Here is a 26,339-nt window from a genome sequence, read left to right as displayed (position 1 = left end):
TAAATGCAGAGTCCCTACTTAGTGGGTCCAAATCAATAAATTCAGCCTGATCCAACACTACGTTCCTTCCACCATTATCCCACACTCTTAATATCCATTCCCATGCCTGTTCTCCAGATTTCTGCTGATATAAATTAGAGAACGCAAACAGTTCTTTTAGAGTGTAGCATACCTCCTCATGGGTCACACTCTCAACCTCACCTCTAGGGGCCCACTGGGATTTTAGTCTAGCTGTAGGTCTAGAAGCAAACAGAGGTGTTGGGGGTGCCTCCCAAGGAGAATCAACATTATCTTGCCTGGCAACTGCTTCAGGGGAGGCCATGATTGTTGTCTCTGGTAGCACAGGGTTTATCTCCTCAGACAAAGGTGGAAAAGTTGATGGCAGCATGGGCTGGGGAGGGGATGTTGCCACTATTGGGAATGGAGAAGCTGTTCCTTCTGGCAAAAAAGGTTCATAAGCGTTTACAAACTCAGTGTCCCTAGCTTCATCAGGGTCTTCCTACATGTCCCCATTCCAAGTTTCAGTGTCCCATTCTTTTCCAGTCAATGCCCTCACTTTAATAGTAGACACCTGGCAAGGCTGTGCATGCATCTTTCATTGCAGGTCAGCCACTCACACGGTAAGAGCTTGTGTCTGTTTTTACACAATTTCAGCTCTTTCTCTATAGGAGATAAGACTCTAACTCAGGACAGTCTTAGCATATTTGAGGCTCAGTATCTGCTTCTGAAGCTGGGAGATACACTCCCTGAGTTCATCATTTTCTTTCATCACTGTCTACTGAACTTAGGAGCAACCAACCAGCTTCACTATGTTCCTTGGTTCTCCACATGTGGTCAACAGTATTATGTGGAGTCACTAAACTCCTTGTCTCTCAACGAACCATGAATCAAGAGTGTCAAATGCATTTATTTTGCATAACTCTCTGAACAGTTCATGCCAAGGACTATCAGTGTTCTCCATACTATTAGAAGCAGAGTCCTTAGCATTTTTGGGTCTAATCATACTAAGCAGCCAACTCCAGAAGCCCCAAAACCAATGAAAGAACTCCATCCTTAATACCAAAATCTGTATTAGTTAGGGTAGTCTAGAGGGACAGAACTAATAGGATATATACATATATATATATATTTATATGTATAAAGGGGAGTTTATTAAGTATTAACTTACACGATCCCAAGGTCCCACAATAGGCTGCCTGCAAGCTGAGGAGCAAGGAGAGCCAGTCCAAGTCCCAAAACTGAAGAACTTCAGTTCGACGTTGGAGAGCAGGAAGCATCCAGCATGGGAGAAAGATGTAGGCTGGGAGGCTAGGCCAATCTCTCCTTTTCACGTTTTTCTACCTGCTTTATATTCACTGGCAGCTGATTAGATTGTGCCCACCAGATTAACGGTGGATCTGCCTTCCCCAGTCCGCTGACTGAAATGCAAATCTCTTTGGGCAACACCCCCACAGACACACCCAGAATCAATACTTTGTATCCTTCAATCCAGTCAAGTTGATGCTCAGTGTTAACCATCACATATGAATAAAAAATATAAAAGAGTATTTTACAAAATTATCGTACTATGCTATTGATGAAATACAAAGCAGGGAAAGCAACAAAGTCAGTGTTCAGAGTCAACTGTGCTGACCCAAGGCAGTGTGAATTTCCTAAGGCTGCCAGGAGTTAACAAATTACCACAAACCAGGAGCTTTAAAACAATGGAAACATTCTGTCACAGTCGTGGAGGCTAGAAGTCCAAAATCAAGGTGCCAGCAGGGTTGGTTCCTTTGGAGACACAATCTGTTTCATGCCTTTCTCCTGGCTTATGGTGGTTCCTGGTAACTCTTGGCATTCCTTGGGTTGTAGATGCATCAACCAAATCTCTGCCTCCATCTTCACATCACCTCCTTTTCTGTGTGTCTTCTTTCCTGTCCCATATAAGGATACCCATCATTGAATTTAGGGCCCACCCTCATCCAGGATTATCTCATCTTGAGATTCTTAATTACATCTGCAGAGACCTATTTCCAGATAAGGTTACAGTCACAGGTATTTGGGGCTAGGACTTGGACATCTCCTTTGGGGGGTACTATTCAACAACTTCAGTCCACTCTATGATACCCAAATTTCATGCTCATTTCACTTGCAAAATACATTCACCTAACCAACATTCCCAAAAGCCTCAGTCCATGACTGCATCCTAAGTTTAAAATGTCATTGAAATATCATCAGCTCAGAAGTCCCAAATCTCATCATCTAAATCATCTCCATCTGGTATGCATGAAACTCTAGGTACAATCCATTTTGGGGCAAAATCTCTCCATTTGTAAAACTAGAAAACAAATTAATTGGCCAGGTGCAGTGGATCACGCCTATAGTCCCAGCACTTTGGGAGGTCAAGGCAGGAGGATCACTTGAGCCCAGGAGTTTAAGACCAGTCTGGACAACATAGTGAGACCCTGCCTCTACAAAAAAAATTAAAAATTAGCTGGATGGGTTGGGTGCAGTGGCTCACACCTGTAATCCTAACAATTTGGGAGGCCAAGGTGAATGAGGATCACTTGAGCCCAGGAGTTTAAGACCAGTCTGGACAACATAGTGAGACCCTGCCTCTACAAAAAATTAGCTGGGCATGGTGGCACATGTCTGTAATCTCAGCTACTCAGGAGTCTGAGGCAAGAGAATCGCTTGAACCTGGGAGGCGGAGGTTGCAGTGAGCTGAGATCACGCCACTGTGTTCCAGCCTGGGTGACAGAGCGAGATTCCATCTCAAAAAAAAAAAAAAAAATTAGCCAGGTGTGGTGGTGCATGCCTATAGTCCTAGCCTGCTCCAAGAGGCTTAGGCTGGAAGATTGTCTGAGCCCTGGAGGTTGAGGCTGCAGTGAGCTGTGGTCATGCCACTGCACTTTAGCCTGGACAACAGAACAAGACAAAACAAACAAACAAATAAACAACAAAAAAAAACAAAGAAAGAAAGGAAGGAAGGAAGGAAGGAAGGAAGGAAGGAAGGAAAGAAGGAAGGAAGGAAGGGAAAATAAATTAATCTGCTTTCAAATGCAGTGCTGGAGGAGAGGCATAAGTAAGTCATTCCTGGCCAGGTGTGGTGGCTTACGCCTATAATCCCAGCACTTTGGAAGGCTGAGGCAGGAGGATTGCTTGAGCCCAGAAGTTTGAGACCAGCCTGGGCAACATAGTGAGACCCTGTCTCTATTTTAAAAATAAATTTTAAAAAATAAAAATTTTTAAAAAGTAAGTCATTGCTGTCCCAACAAGGAGAAATTGGAAGGAACAAAGGGGTCACCATTCCAAGCAAGTTTCAAATCCAGCAGGGAAAATTCTATTAGTTTTCAAGGCCTGAGAATAATCCTCTGTGACTCACTTCCCTGCCCTCTGGGTCCACAGAGGCTCCATCAGCCCCTGCCTCTAGGCCTGCTTCTTTGAACCCTGCCTCTTTGGACCCTGCCTCTGCATCCATGGCTTTGTTCTGAGTCATTCTTGCTTTTCCTTGAAGGTTAGCATGTGTGTGTAGCTAACTACCTCTATTAGCCTATTTCCTGCCTGTAGAATCCCAGAAGTCTCACAGCTATTTTCATTTCATCTTATCTCTGTCCCTTTCTGTACAAGCTAGCAGTGTTTCTGCATATATAACAGTCTCAAAAACTTTGTAGGCCCCCTTTGTATTTCAAGGGTATCCATTCTAGATAACTCCATCTCTATTTCTGGCTTCTTTTGGGATGATCGACTGGGTTCATGAGACATACCTAATCTCTTTAGCAAAATGTTGTCCAGCCACATCCTTGATCCTCTCTCTAGGGCACACTGTTCCTACGATGAGTTTCCTAACTTCAGCATCCTTTGTGAACTAGGTAGGCTGAGAACCTCCCAAATAAAAAAGTGCTGGTTTCTCTTGGCTTAACAGTTATTTTCTCAATTTATCTTCTCTATAATTTTCCTATAAGTACAAAGAGAAACCAAGCCACACCTTCGACACTTTGTTTGGAAATCTCCTCAGCTAAATATCTAAGTTCATTACAGCCTTCAAGTTCTGTTTCCACTCAGCAGTAGAAAACAATACATTCACATTTCTGCCACTTTATAATAAAGATGGCTTTTCTTCCGTTTCTAATAATACGTTTCTTATTTCCTTCTGAGACCTTACCAGAAGCATCTTTAACATTCATATTTCTACCAACATTCCATTCATGATATATATACGATGGGCCCTCCATATCTCTGGGTTCCACATCTGTGGATTCATCCACCACAGATCAAAAATATTTAGAGGAGAAAAATAATAAAAAACAATAAAACAGTAAAGATAAAATAATAAAAAGCAATATAGGCCAGGTGTGGTGGCTCATGCCAATAATCCCAGCACTTTGGGACAAGAGGATTGCTTGAAGCTAAGGGTTTGAAAACAGCTTGGGCAACAAAGCAAGACCTCATCTCTACAAATAATAATTTAAAAATTAGTCAGGTGCAGTGGTATGTGTCTGTAGTCCCAGTTACTTGGAAGGCTGATGCAGGAAGATTGCTTGAACCCAGGAGTTCAAGGTTGTGGTGAGCTATGATTGCACCACTGCACTCCAGCCAGGGTGACAGAGCCAGACCCCATCTCAGAAAAAAAAAAAAGAAAGAAAGAAAAAGTAAAAAAACCAACAATACAAGATAACAACTAGTTACATAGCATTTACATTGTATTAGGTATTGTAAGTAATCTAAAGGTGATTTAAAATATACTGGAGGATATGTGTAGGTTATATGCACATCTATGCCATTTTATAGCAGAGATTTGAGCATTCACGACTTTTGCTATCCATCAGGATCCTCGGACCAGTCCCCTGGGACACCGAGGCATAACTGTATTCTCTAGGGCAATAGAAGCTTTCTTTTCTCTGCTGTTCACTTCCTCTGAGCCCTCACCAGAATCATCCTTAAAGTTCTTATTTCTGCCAGTCATCTCTTCAAGGAAATCCACTAGACTTTTTCTATTATATACCTTGAAATTCTCCCAACCTTTACCTGTTAGCCAATTACAAAGTCTCTACCACATTTTTAGCTATGTGTTATAGCAGCACCCCTTTCCCAGTACCAAAATCTGTGTTAGTTTCCTTGGACTGCTGTGAAATATCACCACACACAGGGTGACCTAAAACAGTAGAAGCATATGCTCTTATGGATGTGGAGGCCACAAGCCCAAAATCCAGGTGGTGGCAGGTTTGGCTCCTTTTGGAGGCCGTGAGGGAGAACCTGTCCTAGGCTTCTCTCCTAACTTCTGGGTATTGCTGGCAATCCTTGGCATTCCTTTCTGAGTAAATGAACCACTCTGATCTCTGCCTCCCTCTTCATGTCACCTCTACTCTGCATGTCATCTTCTTTTCTGTCTCTTATGAGGACACACCATTGGATTTAGGGCCCACTCTAATTCAGGATGATCTCATATTTCTAAATAAGGTTACACTCTCAGGTACCTGGGGTCAGTTCTTGGACATATCTTTTGGGGACCACTCTTCAGCCCACTACAGGCAGACTTCCCATAGAAGGTAAATGTTAAGGGTTCAGGATGGAAAATCTGGGTGGGGGATAAGGCACTTGTCAGAGCCCTGTTTTCCCATGGCAACAGGAACGCCCCAAGAGTGCTGTGTTCCCTGGCGAGGGGAAAGTCAAGATGAGCGTGGAGGAGCAGATTGACCGAATGCGGCGGCACCAGAGTGGCTCCATGAAGGAGAAGCGGAGAAGCCTGCAGCTTCCGGCCAGCCCGGCCCCCGACCCCAGTCCCCGGCCAGCCTACAAAGTGGTAATGCCTTCCCAGCTACCCACAGGCATGAGCCTGGCATCTGCCAACACTTCCTACTCCCAGGGCACGGCCAGCCGGGGCCTGGGGGGTTTGAGAGGAAGGAGAGGGGAAAGAACCCATGCTGGGCACCTGGGAGAGCCAGAGAGTCCTCTCTCCCACCGGCGGAAGAGTCCTTCAAGTGTTGACTTTTTCTTGTTTAAAGAAAATGACTCACAAAAAGGAAAGCCTTAATTATTTTTGTTGAAATGAATTATACAAAATTCACTTAATAGAGAATAGTACAGAATTCACCACACAGAAATAGCTGTCACTTACACACGTTTCTGGAGCATCTCCTCTGTGCCTAGCATTTTGCTGGCTGCGATGAAGATAATCATAATAGCTCACCATCACATGGCACAATATAATCCACAAATCCCTTTCATGTTATTTCATTTAATCCTTTTAGCAACATTGGGTTAGGAATTATTATCCTATTTTGCAGATGGGGAAACAAAGTGAGGAGAAATTAAAGGATTCCTGGGCTACACAGCTATATTAAGTACAGAGCTGGATGTAGCCCAAGACATCACTTAACTTTTCTTTCCATTAAATTTTAGAAATATGGAAAAACTATGACTTATAAGTCCTGTCCTCAACAGCTTACATTCTAGTTGATGGATTAGGACTTCTATAGTATGAAATCATTAGAAGTTAGCTGGGTGTGGTTGGCTTCTCATGCAAGTAATCCTAGCACTTTGGGTGACCAAGGTGGGAAGATCATTTGAGGCCAGGAGTCTGACACCAGCCTGACAACAAAGTAAGATCCTGTCTCTATAAAAACATGTTTAACAAGTAGCTGGGCATGGTGGATGCACCTATAGTCCCAGCTACTTGGGAGGAGGCTGGGATGGGAGGACTCAAGGCCAGGAGTTCGAGATTGCAGTGAGCTATGATTCTGTGGCTGTACTCCAGCTGGAGCGACAGCAAGACCCTGTTTCTTAAAAAATCAAAAGAAGAAATCAATACAAGTCACACTAGCTCAACTGCCCAAAATATATAGCAAAGAATGTGAATACAGGGTACAGCAGGATGGGGAACAGCAAGAAGAGATGACAAGAGATGTTGATGAGATGTTGCCTCTGGGGCCTGGCAGGTGGGCAGGCTTTGGGTCAGTAGAAAGGAAAGAGGATAGTTCTGCAGTGGGGTGCGGTGGGAGCAGTGGGGTGGCAGCTAGATCAGGCGAGCTGGGAAGGGAAAGCGAGGACAGGGCATGGCTAGGGCTGCCTGGAGGCATGGGTAGCCGTGATGCGATCATGACGCTGCTGTCCCCTAGGTGCGCCGCCACCGCAGCATCCACGAGGTGGACATCTCCAACCTGGAGGCAGCCCTGCGGGCAGAGGAGCCTGGTGGGCAGGCCTACGAGACACCCCGGGAGGAAATTGCCCGGCTTCGCAAAATGGAGCTAGAGCCCCTGCATTATGATGTAGACATCAATAAGGAGGTGAGTGGAGCCAGGAAGGGCTGTAGTGGGAGACTCTGAGAAGGGACAGAGGTGGTGACCCCAGCCCCTCCATAGCTCTCCACTCCAGACAAAGTCCTCATCCCCGAACGGTACATTGACCTGGAGCCTGACACTCCTCTGAGCCCTGAGGAGTTGAAGGAGAAGCAGAAGAAGGTGGAGAGAATCAAGACACTCATTGCCAAATCCAGGTAACTGGCCTGGGTGAGCCTCTACTTCCTCTGCCCACCCTGGCACCTAGGACACCTGGGCCACTAGAAGTTGTTGGGGGCGCAGAGCCTCCCTAGGGGAGAGCACATCAAGATGGTGGCTCCAGGCAGCAGACAGGGCCCAGCTACCGGCAGAGGCAAGGATGCTGCTGTCAGGTGCTAATAAGACCCGCCAGGCTCGTGCACATCACACCATCAAGACAAAACTGAAGGCTCGCCCTCTGGTGACTTCTTTTCCCCTTCAAGGCTGCCCTAAATGCTCACTTGAACCTTTTAATTCATTTGAGAACATTGAGGGTAGGGGTCTCAACCTGTGTTTGGCCAGGGTCCCACTCACTCCTAGGGACAGCCTTGCTGGGAACCAGAGACTGCACATTCATGGGGCCCTGGCCCTCCCTGCCAACCTCAGTCCGCAGGCCCCCCGAAGCCACTTGGACCATCCTGTCCCTCCCTCCATTTCTGTGTGTCTGTGCCTCTTCAGTATGCAGAACGTGGTGCCCATCGGCGAGGGGGACTCTGTGGACGTGCCCCAGGACTCAGAGAGCCAGCTGCAGGAGCAGGAGAAGCGGATTGAAATCTCCTGCGCCCTGGCGACCGAGGCCTCCCGCAGGGGCCGCATGCTGTCTGGTGAGAGGGGCTGGGCCTCGCTCCACCCTGCCAGGGAAACCAGCTGACCAGTTTTAGGGGAGGAAGCGCAGCACTGCTACCAGGGGGGCAGTAGCAAAGAGATATAAGGCTGAGGAGATGCTCCTCAAGGTTGAGACGAGCATCTATTGAGCACCAGGTACTGTGCTAGGCTCAGGGAGGTGCAAAGGGGCCAGAGTTGCTGCATCCAGGAGCTCAGAGCCGGAATGATCCTTACAGCCACCTTAGGGAGTAATGGCCAGAGGCCATGCAGAGCATGGGGAGCCATTCTGCCTGGGCAGGCCAGGGAAAGGCACAGAGAAAAGATGATAACTGAGTTTGACTGAGAAAGATAAAAATATTTCTCAGTTGCAGGGAGAGGGCCAGGTATTCCAGAGTATCCTTTCATTTCCTGCTTTTGCTGCATGCAAATAGGAAGAATCCTAGAAAAGATGGTGCAGGCAACCAAAGAGTTGAGAGCGATACAATTACCACCTTGGCTACTGATCCAAACTCACTTTTCTGCTAAGAAAAGATAACTATGAGGAACTGACTTCACACTGATACAAAGGCTACCAGGTCCTGACTAGATGCTGATAGGGCTGAGATCAACAGGGTCAGCTTCTGCTCAGTCTGAGATATCATCCCAGAATAGATGAAAATGTAGTTGAGCTTTTAAGAATGAAAGAGATTCTTTATGAATGGGAGGGTTAAAGGGAGAGGAGAGACGGTGGGTAAGTCAAGGAGGCTGGGAGACTGTTCCCTTCATCAAGATAAAGGTGTTTAGGGTAGAGAGGTCGAGTGAGAGTGAAAACTTTGAAGGCCAGTTAAGAGGAATGACTCAGAAGGGGGAGCCATGGTTGGAGATGACATTGGCAGAGGGGTGAGAGCAGGTGTGCAAGCCGCAATTCCAGTAGCCCAGGCAAGAGCCATAAGCAGGTTAGAACCGTGGCTCAGAACATAGTGGAAGGGATGGCGTTTCATGTTGGTGATTAAGGACGATTCAAATTCTGGTGCTCTGAGGTTCCATTTCCTCATCTGTGAAATTCAAATCAAAATTCCTGCCTCCAGTTCTGGTGGTATGAGGATTGGAAACAATGTATGCCAAACACCTAGCACAGTGCCTGGCATTCAGTAAGTGCTCAATACATGCTCGCAAGCCGTAGTAGTGGTGACAGTAGCAGTAGCGCTGTGATGCTGGTAGTAGTAGTTGAAATAGCAATAGACGAAGTAGAAATAGAACCATTTGTCATTTTGCTAATTATTTTAAATATGGATATTTTCAGAAACCAGAAGATTTTAGCTACGGCAAAGAGGATTTAAGTAAGCCTTAATGAAGAACCTTCTGCCAGTTAGGGTGTAATGGACTTTAGAATGGGTGTCCAGGGAGACCCTTGGAGGTATTTCAGGGAGAGGCTGTCTTTAGGCTGGAGTTGAGGGGAAGAGAAGGGATAGCTTCAGAGAGCCCCATCCTGCAGCCAAAAGGCAGCAAAACCAGTTTGGCCACAAGGAAGCAGGCCTCTGTTGAACCTCCCTGTAGTTTAGCTCCAAAATGAACTTGAACCTTCCAAAGATCAGATTCCACATGCTCTGGGCAAAAGGCAACTTCCTGTTTCAAGGGGTTAGAGAAACAGGCCGATTTAAAAACTTTGCTCTGCCCCAGCCCCAGCCCCTGGCTCTCTCTACTACAGTTCCTCAGCCAAAGGTTCCATGAAAACAAAACCCACCCGGCCTATCCGATTTCCATCTTGATACACACGGGCTTACATGTCAGGGTCTGTGTGCTGAAACCAAACGGTCACCTTGCTTTTGCCAAAACCCCAACAATTTAAAAAATGGCTGTGGCAGGGCCAGACCTCAGACTTAGCCCACTGTTCCCACCACCCCTGGCCTGTGGCCCAGCTCCCCAGAGCTACAGCTCTGCCAGGCACAGCAAGGCTGGTCCTGGGCATGCACTATGCGGGCACAGGTTCACACCCAGGACACTGTGTGTGTGGCAGTGCTGGGCACAGGTCATGAGCATTATGTGCATCGGGTACAGCGAGTAGAGTTCAGTGCCCGTGTGTGGTGTGTGGCGTGGACAGAGTAATCAGTGAGGAATGCTGTTATGCTTACAAATCCACCCGGTGCATGCAGACGTAGGTATGTAATATGTGGGAAGTTATGGCATTTTTGAGTTTGTACGTGTGGCATGGATGTCATGTGCAGTGTCTGGATCTGGTAATGTTTGTAGATACATGCATTTATTTGTGTGTATTCAAGTGTGCAGTGTGAGAATGGAGGAAAGGTTTGAGTACAAATGTAGCAATGTGTGTATCTGTGTAAAATGTCTAAGGACGTTGTGTGGAGACCCATTATGACTCCAGGTGGTATATGGTAAGCTGTTGGAGCATAAATGTACATGTATGTGAGTGTACAATACATTGGTGGAGGTGATGTTTATGAATGCTTGTATTTATGTGTGATTGGCTTTTCTGCAGCACGGGAAACGATAAAGCATATTTGTGTATATGTTGTGTACAGTGTATATATTGCAGTATTGTGAACTTATGTCTGTGTGCACAGGCTGGGAGAAAGTACAGTGTCATGAATGTGAGTATGTGTGACTGATCATTTCTGCACGCATGTGGTACTTTGCACACTTTATAATATCACATATGTGTGATTCACATCTGCAGCACATGCAAATTTTAACTATGTTGATGGATATATTTCTAATATATATTTAGTATTTTTCTGCCTTCTTAACAAAGTTCTGTTTACATATGACCTTTTCTTGCTCCTGTATTACATTATAAATATCTTTATTTGCCGACCTCTGTTAAAGGAATGTCCTTAGGGCCACAATGGACATAGATCTGTTTGTAGCTATGCTAAATGTTCCCAAACTATCACTCTTTTAAAGCTGTTATGTCTGCTTTTTACAAAACATTTTCTCTCCTCAGTCGTGCTTTCTTACAGATGTCAGTGGGCCTCCCAGTTCCTCTGTCTCTTTCGAATTTTCCTGTTTCTAATCTCCCCTGGGCTAGAAACCCAGCGAGTCAACACCTATTAGAATTGTGTATCAATAAGAGTAACTGGGCCGGGCGCGGTGGCTCAAGCCTGTAATCCCAGCACTTTGGGAGGCCGAGACGGGCGGATCACGAGGTCAGGAGATCGAGACCATCCTGGCTAACACGGTGAAACCCCGTCTCTACTAAAAAATACAAAAAAATAGCCGGGCGAGGTGGCGGGCGCCTGTAGTCCCAGCTACTTGGGAGGCTGAGGCAGGAGAATGGCGTAAACCCGGGAGGCGGATGTTGCAGTGAGCTGAGATCCGGCCACTGCACTCCAGCCCGGGCGACAGAGCAAGACTCCGTCTCAAAAAAAAAAAAAAAAAAAAAATAAGAGTAACTGGACTCTAAGGGGTCCCTATGAGTAAATTCTGAGAGCCTCACTGCTTTTCCTGTAGGCTGTAACCTCTATGTTGGCTTCCTGGAGATATCTTTTGCTGTGTTTTTGGTTTCTTGGCTGTTTTAGAAGTTGAGACTGCTAGATGACTAAGCGTTGGGTCAGTGATGTGGCTGTGCACACGAATGTGTGTTTGAAAGTGTTTGTGAGTGTATTTGCACATGAGTTATAAGTGTTGGGTCACATGGAAGGGTGCAGGCTTGGAAGTACACAAATACGCTTATTGTAAGCTGTGTGCAATGAGTGTAATGACATGGTGTTGCCAGATCCATGCACAAACTTTGTATTGTGTATAGGCAGACAACTTCACATCCATGCGAGAGCTACATATGTTCTATGCACATGTAGGTGTATTAGATATGTAACGAGAGTAGCCACCTTGGCTCTTTCTCTTGCACAGGCGGCAGGGAAGGTGATGAGGTTCAGGGTAGGGTGGGGACGAGGGACTGGGAAGTTCAATGTTGGGACCCTTCTCTCGGTGGAAATGCAGTGTGACCCTGGCTGAGGTCTGGTTCCTTTCTGAGCCTGAGCGAGGATGTTGTCTCTGCCATCCTCCTGCCTCGCAGCTACAGTGAGGATGCATGAGGGTCTGGAGGCTGCATAGAGCTTGTCCCCAGTAGTAAGTCTTCCCTTCTCATTGTCCTTCCACTTTACTATTCTTAACATGGAATAATAATGATAATAGAGTAAAATCTCAATAATTCAAACGTCATTTCAGGCTTGTCTCGATTTGCTTAGGGGTGGACTGAAGTTTGACTTTACTGGACTGATGAAAGGAGGTCTCAAGTGTTAGCAGGGAACATGTTTCTGAGCCCTTGACTGTGCCAAGTTAACAGAACTCGCTTTAAGTTGATCAGAAATCTCTGTTTTGATGGCACTGATTAACATGGTGGTCACTTCACTTCTGTTCATTAAATGGGGCCAGATGGTTTGGATTGGTGTGATTTTACTGCACTATTAATCATTATCGTTAGTGACGCTGCGGTATATAAAGTACCACTCCCTGGTTCCGTCTGCACAGTTGCAGAGAGGTGTGGGAATCTTCCCATTGTGTGGATGGGAGGGGAGCCCTTGGCTCAGAGAGGGCCTGGCCTTACCCACAGTCACACTGGTTCTCAGCAGAGCCTAGATTCGGCGAGGTCTCCTCTGGGGCCTCACACTCTCCTCCACGATGCCCTGGGAACGAGGACAGCTTGGCCTAGCTTGAGCAAGCTCCAAGCTCAGTGCTCTCTCTCTGCTTGCCTCCCTGCCTCGCTCCCCGCCTGGGGAGGGCCTCGCTTGCTCTGGATGCCCACCCTCCTTCCCCACCAACCCCCATTCACCTCCCTGTTCATTTCTGTTTCCAGTGCAATGTGCCACCCCAAGCCCTCCCACCTCCCCTGCTTCCCCGACTCCTCCAGCCAACCCCCTGTCGTCTGAATCCCCACGGGGCGCCGACAGCAGCCATACCATGCGGGTCTGAGCTCTGACGTAAGCACTTTTCTACTGTATTTCATCCACCTGGGGAATGGGGCCCCTTCCTTCACCCCCATTGAGCCATCTGTGTCCTCTCATTTTGGCATTTTGCTTCTCCCCTACCCCAGTGCCCTGTACCACTCCTCCCCACTATCCATCCATCCATCCATCCATCCATCCATCCATCCATCCATCCAGCCAGCTTCCCCACGCAGTGCTGGGCTGGAACCGGCTGGCAGGGCCGCTTCTTGGATGTTGTGATGCCAATGGCCTTTGCTTCTCCAGAAGCAGGCAGGGAATGGAGCCGAGACCTTACCTGTCTTCTCTCAGGGAAGGCTCTCCCCTGACACCCCACCCCGTGCCTCCTGTCTGCTGACAAGCTTTCCATCTGTTGAGATACACAGATGCAGAACCTTCAGAAGCCCTCAGAAGCTGTTTCTCAACTCCCAGATCTTACTGTAATTTAAAATAACATTGACAACTACAGCCAAAGGCTGTGAACCCTTCCCTTGCCCCTAGCCCACAACCACTCACTCTCAGTCAAGTAGAAAAGAACACTGACTTCCTTTCCTTTGTTCCCCTGTCAGGGTTGAAGGACCGGAGTGGGTTTCTGCCAGGTTTTTGCAGGATGAGGCTTCTTTCTCCTGGGAAGGTTGGCTGGAGTCCTTGCTCCTCTGTGCAACCCTCTTCTCACCCCATTTCTCTTTTCTCCAGTGCAAGCCCTGGCTGAGGCCAATGCTGTGAAGCTCCACAGAGTCACATTCTGAAGCCGTCCTCTGCCCACCTGAGGTCTTGGCTCCCCACCCTGGCCCCCTGTCCCTGCACTCCCATGGGAATGCCGCAGGGAGCCAGGCTGGGGCCACGGGCTGCTGCCGAGAGGAGCGTGGATACCTCAGTGTCCACACACCCACTATGCCTAACCCTGTCTCTCACTACTCACACCGTGGTCCTGGGCCAGGGCCTGAGATGGCAGTGGGGAGCACCATCCTCGTTAATGCCCAAGTCACAGGGAGCCTCGGCCTTGCCCTGGCTGGGGTTGTGGTGACTCCAGTGGAACAATCCCTGATGGGGGACATGCCGTGGTGGAGAACACACCTGTGGCTATCTTATGTAAGGATTAGAGGTGAAGAGGAGATGGACACTGCCTCTTGGAGCCAGCCTGACACCGAGGACAGCACTTGTCGTCATCCCTATCCTCATCAGCCCCACCTGGCTGCCTCAGCTGGACCCAGGGCTTTGACAAACCCAGTGCTTTGCTTATGGGTGCTCGCTGGGGTCCAATGGAGACTGACCACTCTGCTTGAGCCAAAGACAAGGTGATGAGAGATGGGGAGAGGCTATTGGCTCCCAGAGGGAACAGTGCTGGTTGTGGCTAGAGAACAGCAGGTCTGTGCAGTGTCTGAGGGCAGGTTGGGAAGGGTAGCAGAGAGAGAGAGACAGAAAGAGAGAGAGAGAGAGAGAGAGAGAGAGATCCTCAGAGTGGGAGGAGGGGGAAGCAGCAGGACATATTGGCAAGTCAAGCAGGAAGGAAGGAGATGGAAAAGGGGTATCGGATTGGTTTCCCCAGGTGGAGCCTTAGGTTAGTGCCCAGTGCCGTGCCAGACTGTCTCCTCTGCTCCTCCCACCTCATCCCCAGGAGGACCCACCAGTGGAGCACAGGTAGCCTCAGTGGAGATGCTTGGTGTGGGGATCTGAGTGAAGGGGGTTGAGTAGCGACTACCTGGGAGATGGCTGTTGGTAGTTCTGTGCCTGGTGTCTGCCTCCCGATCCTGGGGTAAGGGGCAGAGAGAAGGACTTGTCTTATGTAGGGTGTGGTCAGCCTTGGGGCCTTACCCACCCAGTTCTGCGATATTTCTTGCCCTGTTCCCCCTGGAATGTGCAGTGATCCAGCTGAGAATATGCTTTGAGAAGGAGGGATGAGGCCTTAATCTGGGAGGCCTCCCAGGATTTCAGGACCATCCCCCATCCCAGGCATCCCAGACGAGGACTGGCTGAGGCTAGGCGCTCTCACAATCCACCTGCCCAGGGAGGGCAGTGGGGGAGAGACAGAAAAGCAAAGCGCATTCTTCCTCAGCTCCACCCACCTGGAGATGAATGTAGCCAGAGAGGAGGAAGGAGGGAAGCTGAAGACACCGTGGCCCCTAGGCCTTCACTCTGCTAGAGTTGCCACCCAGAGGCTTCAGCCTGACCTCCAGCGGTCCCAAGAACACCTACTAACTCCTCTCCACTCCTTCATGGCTGGGACAGTTACTGGTTCATATGCAAGTAAAGATGAATATTTACTCAACAAATATTTATCGAGCACCTTTTATGTACCAGGCACTGTTCTAGGTGCTTAGGATATTCTCATGTTTCTGAGGGATTACAGCCTGGGAGGATTCCACCAATCTTCACTTCTAGCAGGTTTTTTAAACGTGACCCTTGGCTATATTTCCCATCTTCACAGTTCAAGCACCCCAAACCTGCCCTTTCTCCCCTGCAGACTGGCAGGTGGGATTGGCTCCCAGGTCATCTTCTCTCCCTCTTTCCCCCACGCCTTTCTCCCTCCACAGGAAACAGATTTTTCAGGGCCTTCCACTCCTGCCGCTTTGTCTGTCTCGTTTTTTTTTTTTTTAAGTAATATTTTTTAGAAATACGTGTAAAATACCAAGAAATAATGTCTGCACCTCTGCCACCTCTCTCTCACCTCTTATTTCATAAAGCTGGCTCTTTATGTTGCTTTACATGCCTTAATATATGTTTTATGGAGATTATACATATTATAGATCTATATATGTAATATATTTGTTTGGATGTCTGATCTTTTCCTACAGTTCCTGCCCAGGCCCGTTTTTCTCTCCCTTATTTTCCATATCATTCCTAGCATATCAAGGCCATACCCCTTGCCTTTTTGATCCAAAGAAGAGGAGAGGAAAGACTTATTTTAAGACAGATCTATTTTCTGCTTTTGTTTAAAAAAAGCAAATCTATTTTCAAAATGTGCAATGTCTGAATGGAATTGGCAAATGAGGTGAGGAGATGGGGTAACTGCCTTTAGGTCCCAGCCCTGTGCCCTTCCCTCTGCCACAGTGGCTTCCTTCCATCCTATTCCCCAGTCAGGAAAGGGCTGGTCCGCAGAGCTCACCCAGAGAGCATCTTGCCAGGGGCAGGGCATTCCCTCGGAAGTCCTGGCCTAAGGATTTTATTACACTGTCCACTCCTGATGACCCTCTGCAGTTGTCAGGCGTGAATCCTCTGGAAGGAACTGTTTGCAGTTGTATGCACAAAGGAGACCCATGCAGGCTTGCACCCCAAATGGGCTGCTAGACTACCCCTCTTCATCAGCCTGCTGGAAAGAGCAGACAGTGTAATGGCAGCCTATGCCAAACAGCACTAAGGATGTTGGTCTACGAGATGGTGTGAAGCCCAGAGGAGGCGGCTTGGGATCCTCTGGGCCATCCCTGGCCCTTTAGCACAGACACGTACAAGTTCCTTGGGCTTGTCACACTCCTTTTCACTCGATCCCTCTCTGGTCTGGGTCACATCTATGACATCCCCCCTCTGCAACCTTTCTCTCTGGGGGCTGTACCAAAGGCATGGTACCTCAGTCTGGCATCCAGACTGCGAAATCAGCCTCTGAGCCAAGGAGGGTCCTTCAGACAAGGTGACATCTCAACCTCACCCAAGAAACCCCCAGGACTTTACCCCAGCAGGCTGCCACAGGGGCACCGAACGAAGCCGACTCAGCCTTCCAAACGGCTCAGCCTTTGTCAACCATCAAATTGGGCAAAGGTTCTCTGGCCTTGCAAGGATTTGGGCAGGATGGAAGTCTTTGTCTAGATCTGAAATCAAGGGCTTGGGAATCTAGAGCCGAGCTCCTGGCCAGCGTTTGAAGCCTGGCCTCCCAGCTGGGGCGTTTACTGACACCCTGCCACCAGCCTAGAACATCCCGCTCTGAATGAACAGAGCGCAGGTGGGGGTCCAGGGCTAAGTGACCCACCTGGGGACGCTCTGATTATTCATCCAGGGCCTTCTCAACGAGCACATTACCTCCATGATCAATAACCAAGAGGCTGCAATCAAATACTGCTACTGTCACTTTGAAGATTTTCTGAGATCGCAAGTGGCACACTTGCTCTCCGACCTTTGGGAAAGGCATGTTTTTGGGCAGGGCTGGCTATGGCAAGAGGGAACCAGTTCCTTTCTCCTTTAGGCACCCTCTACCTGGCAGCTCTTAAAACTAAGAAAAAATATTATATACACACATATATATATGTATACACACACACATATATATCTATTTATGCACATACTGGGGCCAATTTGATTTGCTAGTATTAGACAATAAACCATACAAGGAAATTTATGATCTCAGTGTCTTTATTTAGTATAAAAGTGACCTTAGAAGAAGGGTGAAGGTTAGATAGATGGAATCTCTGTCGGGGGCAACCAGCTGTAGCATCCCCTTAGCATCTTTCTAGCCAATGAGCCCCCTCCCCAGGAGGAGGGGACGGCCTGACTGAAACAGGTGAGAGTTTGCTTCCTCCTTTCAGCAGCATTCTTTTTAGATTTAGGTACCGAAGAATTCCAGTGAGTTCTGCATTTGTATCTTGCAAGTTTGTATAAACTCAATACAGGAAATAAAATGAATGTTTTGTACATGTGGTGTGTGTCTCCTACTCTGTGTCTGCCCTCGTGGTGCTTGTGGGCTTGTGGGGTTGGCAGCTTGTGGGGTTGGTAGGAAAGGGGAATGGGGGCTGGGGGATAGGCTGGGTGCAAAACATATGCTCCCTTCCTCCCCTGTGCCTCAGCCTGCCCTTTTCAGCCTCTATCCCCAGGAGCTGGGGAAGCAAGCGTATGCTGCCAACACCAGCATCATCATTTCAGTTCAGGTGACCCCAGATCAGGGTTTTCCCAAGGTTCTGTATAATGGGAGTATCAGATGCTTCAGGCCCTGGCACCTTCCCTTGGTTTGACTCAGACAAAGGATAGGACAGCAGGAGAAGAAAATGAATTCCCAGGCTTTCTTGATTACTACACAATGTGCTATATTGCTGCTTTACAAGAAGGTGCATAATTTGATGGGAGGTATGACGCCACCCCAATTCTCATCCTGCCTCCATCCCTTTGGTTTATTTCTCTTGACAGGTGTTTAGTGGTTATCAGGTATTGATACTCTGTGTGAAGGGCTTTACCGGCGCTTCTCAATTTGGAATCTTACTGTGGGAAACAAGCGTCAAGAAGCCTGGTAAATTTTGTGGGGTGGGTAGTGGAAGAGAAGAGGTGCACCCGGGAGACTGGCAGGCTCAGCTGGGCTTCTGCACGTTGTCCTAGGGAGGGATGGCTCAAGAAAAAGCGAGAAAGAGAGATGAGAAAGCAAGCTTCCTAATTCCTAATCTTGCATTGACTTGGCTTTCATGGCTGAAGCTGAATTCCGGACACCTATTCCCATTTCTAAGGGCTAGTACAGGGGTGGTCATTTTTTAAATGTAACTCTATTTTGGATGTTGTCACATCCCCAGGATGATGTCCTTTGTGAACCCAGGAGAGTTGTGACCAGATGTAGGCTCTGGGGGAGGGCCTGCATCAGAGGCTGGGGTAGGGGGGTGTATATTGGAGAACTCGTCACTTTCCGGGGGGCTGAGCCTTTATCTGCAGCCTCCATCTGAGCCAGAGCCAATGGCAAGGGCTTGGGGAGGAGGTGGAATGTGAGACCACAGAGCACCACAGGGCATCACTGCATCCTCCTCTCAAGAGATGATGCCAGCTGGTGCCTGCTCCACCCCCTACCCAGATCAAGCCAGGTTGGGATTTGTAAAAAGGGGGCAGTAGCTGATAAATGTAAATGAAAATGCAACTAGCAGAATGCCCTTTAAGGAGCAGTGCTGTGTAACTGTGTGATCATTTATTTATTCTTGAAGAGTGGCACGACAGGGTCAGGCAGGCAGTCAAGCCTCAGACTCTGCTGCTGCCAGGGAACTGGGGCCACACCACGGCCCCCTGCTCATCCCGAGCCTCACCTCGTTACTGAGATCAATGAGAGAAGGTGGCATGTCATCCTCAACTCCTGCCCCTAGCAACATGCTCCTTGCCAGCTGCATGAAGATTTGGACAAGTCATTAAATTCTTGAGTCTCAGTTTCCTCGTCTGGAAAATGGGTATGTTAACCACCAATCTTATGGAACTTTCAAGAAAGGTAAATGAGAAAATGGATGAAAATCACTTTGAAAACTCAAATTCACTTCCAAATGTGAGGAAGTGGAAGTGGTGATGTTGCCAAGGCTCCCTGGCCACCTGCAGGGGCCTGATGTGGGAAGAGGGAGAAGGTTTTCCAGGACCCCTTCTTTACTAGCTCTATAGCCTTTGCTGGAAGACATCACCAGGGCCTGTGCCGTCTCTGAGGTGTCCCTCCCCTGCCAGTTCTACGCCTCCAGCCCAGGTAACTGCACTACGCCACCCCTTTCCCATCACGGCAGGGTCATGAGACTGCCATCGGTCGAGGACTAGCACCAGCCTTCCAGGGCCTGCATATACCCCTTCCCGGGAATGTCCCTATGAAGGTCCCTCTCCAGAAGGGTGAACTGTGGACAGCCCCTCTGGGCTCAGCTCCAGTACCCAGAGAATCAGGCCAGGAGGGCCCAGTATCATGAGTGCTTAATTCTCCTGAGCTCACAGGTGGGTTCCATGGCTAGGGGTAGGGACAGGGAGGGGCATCCCCAGCTGCTATTTTATACGCCTGTAGGAGTGGTTTAGCACAATTGGAGATGACAGTAGAAAGCATATTAACGGTATACTAATAATGTTAATAACAATAGTAATTATTATAACTATACAGTAATAGCAATAACAATGGTTCATTAAGTGCTTACTGTGTGCCAGGTACCTGGTTCTACACACTTCACATGCATTTACTCACGAGTCCTCATCCTCTATGTCAGTCATAGGTACTCTAATTATCCAAGAAGCCGAGGCACAGAAAGGATAAATAAAATGCCCAAGGCTTCATGAAGCTAGGATGAAGCTCTTAACCTACCAGTGATTTCAATGGGGATGATTCTGGCCCCTTGGGGCATTCAGTTGTCTCAATCCTAAGGGTGCAAAACTCTTCTTGGCATTTAGTGACTGCAATGCACAGGACAGATTTCTAAAACCAAGAATTGTCCCATATCCTGCACAACTTTCAAATGTACAATTGAACTAAACCCACGATCAGTAAAAGTTGGTCATGCTCCAATTGACAGTAATACCAAAAGGTTTTGTAAGCTTTTAAAAATAAGTTTCATGAAAACTCAGAAAGTTAGGAGATGGTTATTATGGAGCAGAAGCTTAAAAGTAATAAAAGACATTGTCTCAAAATTATTGAATAATCTACTCCATGCCTTGTCTGCCAAAAGGATTATAAGATTTCTACTACTATGTATTTGATTGAAAACAGTTCTGGCCGGGTGTGGTGGCTCACGCCTTTAATCCTAGCACTTTGGGAGGCCGAGGCCGGCGATCACGAGGTCAGGAGATCGAGACCATCCTGGCTAACACGGTGAAACCCTGTCTCTACTAAAAATGCAAAAAATTAGCCGGGTGTGGTGGCGGGCACCTGTAGTCCTAGCTACTCGGGAGGCTGAGGCAGGAGAATGGCGTGAACCCGGGAGGTGGAGCTTGCAGTGAGCCGATATTGCACCACTGCACTCCAGCCTGGGCAACAGAGCGAGACTCTGTCTCAAAAACAAAAAAAAAAAAAAGAAAGAAAGAAAGAAAGAAAAGAAAACAGTTCCAATCAGTAGGTGATACTGGATAAGCAAATAAATTGACTGAAAATATTTAACAGAAGAGATGTGAGAGAACCAAACATGAAATCAAAGACACTTGAGATGCAGGAGATCTCGCTGTGTCTCCTTAGTAAAAGGTTTTAGAGTTTATTTCATATTATTGCCATCCTTTATATGTTTAAAGTTTTTTGCAGCCCAAGGATGAACACTTACGTTGTCACAATTACATGTGGAAATGTCATGTCCTGTCTTTACAACACTGTCCCAGGTGTCCACATGCAATTGCTCTAAACCATTTTTATCTTCTTTTCTCTTCCCAATCTATCTTCTATCCCCCATTGCCCACTGGAAATATATGATCTCTAAGGCCTTTTAAGATCCCAGAGACTGAATTTTATCTCAACACTGATATGTTTCAAGCCAGAGGTCGATGTGTTGTGGTACTCCATGGCGACCCCATTCCATGGGAGCTATTTTGACAATACACACGTACGTAAGACCCAGTTCCTTTGCATGCGCATTATACTCCTATATTGTCTCCACCTTGTGCTCTCTAATTTGCCTTGCTGTGTCATCCCTATCTCAATTAAGATGCTTTCCCTCTCTTATCATATGCAAGTACATCTGGTCTGTCATTACTCACCTAGCAGTTTTTATTTCTGGTGTTCACTGCCTGCTACTCTTTCATTTTCTTGCATGTGTGTGATTTTTGTTTTTGCACAGAATGGCTCGTCTTCTATTTCTCTTAAATTCCAACATATATTATGTGTAGGTGCAAGCAATCTGCCTATTTCATTTATGCCTTCTGGTAAGTCTTGCCTGAGTGTTTATATATTGAAAGACATCATGTTTTATTATAATTTATCCTTTTTTTTTTTAAATTGTGTCAGCTTTCCTTGGTTTTGTTGTTGTTGTTTGGTTTGGTTTTTGAGACAGGATCTCACTCTGTTACCCAGGCTGGAGTGCATGGCTTGATCACAGCTCGTTGCAGCCTCGACCTCCTGGGCTCAAGCAATCCTCCTACCTCAGCCTCCCCAGTAGCTGGGACGACAGGCAGGCACTACCACATCTGGCTCATTTTTTAATTTTTATTTTTGTAGAGACAAGGTCTCACTATGTTGCCTAGGCTGGTCTCAAACTCCTGGGCTCAAGCAATCTTTCTGCCTCCGCCTCCCAAAATGCTGGGATTACTGACATGATGCATTTGGTATGCCAGGCCTATTTGCATTTTTAAATGATGTATGTAGATTAGTCATATAATCTACGAAATTCATTTCTTCATTTCTGGATAGAGGAGACATTGCAAAGTGGATGTTGGCTCTCCTGGCATTGAGAACCATTGCTCTGCGATGGGGAAAAAAGGATGTTAGGAACTAACTGCCCTTCCTTTTGCAGACCCAAAGGAGGAAAAGACGAATCCATGTCTACACAGCTGGTAGGTGGACTCGAACCAGGCCCCCTGAATTGTCTAGTCCTGCCCCAACCCCAAATTCGGGGCTTTGTCTTCCATAGCTCGATCTCACAGTAAGTCCAAAGCTGGGCGACGCTTGGGGAAAGGAGGTCCAAGCTCTTCATATCTAACTTTCCCCATGGCGCTTTTGCCATTGATTTAACCGGATCTGGCTCTGCCATTAGGTCAGCAACAGGCTTTGTACTCAGTCGCTCATTGCCTCCCAGGGCCTAGCATGTGTAATAGCAGAGAGCAAAAAGCTTGACTTTCAAGATTAATTTAGTACATTCCCAAAGGGATGTGCGGATGCCAACTCTTCACACACCACCAAACCAAGCAAGAAACCTGAGCACCTCCTACATCCCAATGCTTCCATATACAATCTAAGTTTCGCGGGGCAGACGAGAGCCTAGAGCAGGCAGAACACCGGGGTGAGGAAAGGGTCAGGAGGGCGGTGCCTACCCCCCCCCACCCCCGGCGAGCGCGGAAGACGGAAGACGGGAGGAGGGAGTCGGCGACTAGAAGCACCTGCGTGGTGTGCGCGGGTGGGGCGGGGGTTGGAGGGGGAGTTAATAATTTGCCATAGGCTCATTTCGCAACTTAACCAAGAGTCAGCTTCCCGTGACCATGTACCAGCTGAGTCCTCTGGGCCACGCTCCACTTGCCCGCTTCCAACCGGAAGGCCCCCCAGGCTGAGTGCGGCATGATCTCCATCACCGAATGGCAGAGTGAGTGGAGGGAGCGGGGCTGCAATGGGCTATCCAGGCCAGGCTCCGTGCCGGCTCGCTCTCTCTCCCAGCCGGGCTCGCTGTCACTAGGAAACCTACAAGCGTGACCTCTGGAGCCAGGGGCTGGGAGCTGCTGTGCTGGCACCCCGGGGCAGCAGGCAGGGCCGGGTGTGGCTCCCTGCTCTCCAGAGGGTGGGAGTTGCTCAGGGCCCACAGGTAGCCAGAGTTTGGTGCCCAGGGGACCTGGTAGGTTCCCCAGTCACACTGACCCCTTTCCCATCCCGGGTTCTTAGAACTGGGTTGCCGCAAAGGTGGACTCAGGAGGCCTCTGCCCATTCAGACATCATTCCCCACACCATCAAGGTCTCCTGTGGCCCTGGGGGCTTCTTAAAAACACTAAACTCCACTCCCCTGCCCAAACCACCGCACCCTCACTCCTAAACATCCTTCCCCTTCTTTTGGGGAAAGAGGTAGAGAGGAGGTCTTGGAACAGGTCTGCGGCCGTGGGAAGAACCGTGGCTCTGTGGGCTTCGTTTGGGTGAGTTACTTAAAGCCTCTAAGCTTTGGTTTTTCATCTGAGAACTGGTGACAACAATCTTTGGTTCACTCAACAGATTTGTCTCTCCTGTGTGCCCAGCACTGTGTTGGACACAAAGTGTCCAACATTAAATGAAACCAACTCCCTGCGTGGGGAGACAGGTAATTAACAGAAAGAAGTATGTAGTATATCAGAAGATGATAAGTCCTCCAGATGAAAATAAAATAAGAGGAGGCTATGGAGTTCAAGGTAGGAAGGGTCGCTATTTTATATAGAGTGGTCAGGGAAGGCTTCACTGAGAAGGTGCCCTTTGTACAGAGATCTGTAGGAAGTGAGAAAGCAAAGCCATGCAGCTCTCTGGAGGGGAAATGTTCAGGAAGCAGGGACAGGCAGTGCAAAGGCCCTGAGGCATTAGCATACTTGGTGTGTTTGAAGAACAACAAGGAGGCGGGTGTACCTGGAGCAAAGTGAGGTGTAGGGAGAATCCTAACAGTTTAGGTCAGGGAGGTCACTGAAGGGTCAGGACACCGGAGACTGATAGACCATGGTAATGACCTTGGCTTTATTTACATAAGAAACTATCGGAGGGTTTTGTGCTGTGGTGTGATGCATTCTATTTCTACGTTTAAAAGATCACTCTGGGTGCTGGGTTGAGAATAGGCTGTGAAAGTATGAAGGTAGCAGCAGGGAAGCCAGTTTTTTTTTTTTTTTTTTTGAGACAGAGTCTTACTCTGTCGCTCAGAGCTGGAGTGCAGTAGCAGGATCTCTGCTCACTGCAACCTCCACCTCCTGGGTTCAAGCGATGCTCCTGCCTCAGACTCCCAAGTAGCTGGGGTTACAGGCGCCCAACACCACACCCAGCTAAGTTTTGTATTTTTAGTTGAGATGGAATTTCACCACTTTGACCAGGCTGGTCTTGAACTCCTGACCTCTCAAGTGATCCACCCGCCTCGGCCTCCCAAAGTGCTGGGATTACAGGCGTGAGCCACCATGCCCAGCCAGGGAAGCCAGTCCTGAGTGTGTGAAGGTGGAGGAGACCAAGGTGTTAGCAGGGGATTAGTGGGGTGTGGTCCATGCTGGATCTGCCTTGAGGAAAGTGTTGAGGATTTGCGGATGGATTGGATGTAGGGTGTGAGAGAAAGAGAAGTCAAGAATGCCTTGTATATTTTTTAGCCTGTGCAATGGGAAGGGTTGAGTGGGGGGAAAGCAGGAATTGGGCTTTAGATGTGTTGAGTTGGTTTGTGCTGTTAGACATCCAGGTGAGATGTCAGGTAGGCGGTTGGGTATCTGAGTCTGGAGTTCCAGGTAGAGGCCTGGGCTGGAGACAGAAATGTGGGAATAATCTGCATATTCATGGTCTTTAGGACCACGAGCAACCGAGAGATCACCAAGGGCAGGCACAGTTTCTCACCTCCCCACTACTGACATTTTGGGGCAGGATAATTCTTTGTTGTGGGAGCCTGTCCTGCACATTATAGGATATTAGCAGCATCCCTGGCCTCTACCCACTACATGCCAGTAGCACCCCCACTCCAAGCTGTGACCATAAAAAATGTCTTCAAACATTGTGAAGTGTCCCCTGGGAAACAAATTCCCATCCTGCCCCCCACTCCCCCCCACAATCCCCTCACCCCAGTTGAGAACCATGGACCTGGTGAATAAAAATATAGAGGGAGGTGGGTTGGGTCCTCAGCCCAGTGGTACGCTGACACTTTGTTAAACCAATTAGCCTGCAAGTAAATGTACTCTTGCCAAATATGATAAGCAAGTCCTGTGAGAGAGAGAAATGAGGGAACCAGATTTAGGTCAGGGAACAGAGTGGACCAGCTTTCCCTGAGCAACTGACATTTCAGTTGAGACCTGAACGATGAGGATGCATTGTCAAGTAACAAGTGAGAGGCAGGGTGTTGCAGACCAGGAAACTCTATGTACCAAGGCCCTGAGCCAAAAGAGCTCACATGGAAGCCATGGAGAACAGTGTGGTTGGAGCATGGCAGGCAAGAGTGACAATGGCAGGAGATAAGGTGGACAGGCAGGCCTGGGCACCACCAGGCAGGGCCTGTGAGCCGTGGTGTGGATGAGAGAGCTCTGCTGCAGTCTCATCTCAGTGCGCAGCCACGAAGGAGTCTAGGCAGTATGCTAACATGATCAGGTTGTATGTTTTGCAAGACCCTTGGGCGCTGTGTGGAGAAGAACTGGGAGGGCGCAGGAATAAAGCAGGAGGCCAAATGGGGGCTGCTGCAGAAGTCCAGGGAAGAGATGACTGTGGCTGGGAATTAGGTGGTAAGAATGGAAAGAAATGGACAGCTTTCAACGTGTATCTTGGGAGAAGAAAAGAAAACTTCGCGGCGAATTTCATGGGGGAAGGGTGGGCTTTTGCCTTAAGTGGTGGAGTGGGCGGTAGTGACATGTTTACTCATTTGAGGACAACCAAGGGAGGCATAAGTTGAAGGAAGGAACATAAATAACCCAGTCTGGGATCTAAGATTAGTCCAGTTCAAGATGGCTGAGAGAAAACCAGGCAGGTATGCCAAGTAAGCAGCTAGATAGGAGTTTCAAAGCCCAAAGAGAGGCATGGACTAGAAAGAGAGACATCAATGTCATCAGCATACAAGGGATGTTTAAAGACATGAGAGGCTGGGTGTGGTGGCTCATGCCTGTAATCTCAGCACTTTGGGAGGCTAAAGTGGGAGGATCGCCTGAGGCCAGGAGTTCAAGACCAGCCTGGGCACACTGCAAAACCCGTATCAACAACAAAAAAATGTAAACCAATTTGAGGCCGGGCGCGGTGGCTCAAGCCTGTAATCTCAGCACTTTGGGAGGCCGAGACAGGCGGATCACGAGGTCAGGAGATCGA

The 26,339-nt window shown here is 48.2% G+C and overlaps 2 protein-coding genes across 3 annotated transcripts in view; both read left to right on the top strand.

The window, feature by feature from the left end:
- Positions 1-17,659, top strand: part of PLEKHA6 (pleckstrin homology domain containing, family A member 6) — a 157,710-nt gene extending 140,051 nt beyond the window's left edge. For both annotated transcript variants that reach the window (XM_011931831.1, XM_011931832.1), the window contains 6 exons: positions 5,609-5,782; positions 7,098-7,265; positions 7,341-7,474; positions 7,974-8,119; positions 12,913-13,036; positions 13,736-17,659. In XM_011931831.1, the coding sequence (XP_011787221.1) occupies positions 5,609-5,782; positions 7,098-7,265; positions 7,341-7,474; positions 7,974-8,119; positions 12,913-13,028 (738 nt within the window). In that variant the 3' untranslated portion in view covers positions 13,029-13,036; positions 13,736-17,659. The remainder of the gene's footprint in view (positions 1-5,608; positions 5,783-7,097; positions 7,266-7,340; positions 7,475-7,973; positions 8,120-12,912; positions 13,037-13,735) is intronic.
- A 5,076-nt stretch (positions 17,660-22,735) lies between these two features.
- The window catches only part of GOLT1A (golgi transport 1A), a 16,183-nt gene continuing 12,579 nt past the window's right edge, over positions 22,736-26,339 (top strand). Inside the window, exon 1 of the mRNA XM_011931830.1 lies at positions 22,736-22,944. Within this exon, the coding sequence (XP_011787220.1) occupies positions 22,920-22,944 (25 nt within the window). The 5' untranslated portion in view covers positions 22,736-22,919. The remainder of the gene's footprint in view (positions 22,945-26,339) is intronic.

Source organism: Colobus angolensis, unplaced genomic scaffold (assembly GCF_000951035.1).
Source record: "Colobus angolensis palliatus isolate OR3802 unplaced genomic scaffold, Cang.pa_1.0 Scaffold91, whole genome shotgun sequence".
NCBI lineage: Eukaryota > Metazoa > Chordata > Mammalia > Primates > Cercopithecidae > Colobus > Colobus angolensis.
The sequence above is the reverse complement of the archived record's forward strand: the minus strand, read 5'-3'. Positions and strand labels throughout refer to the sequence as shown.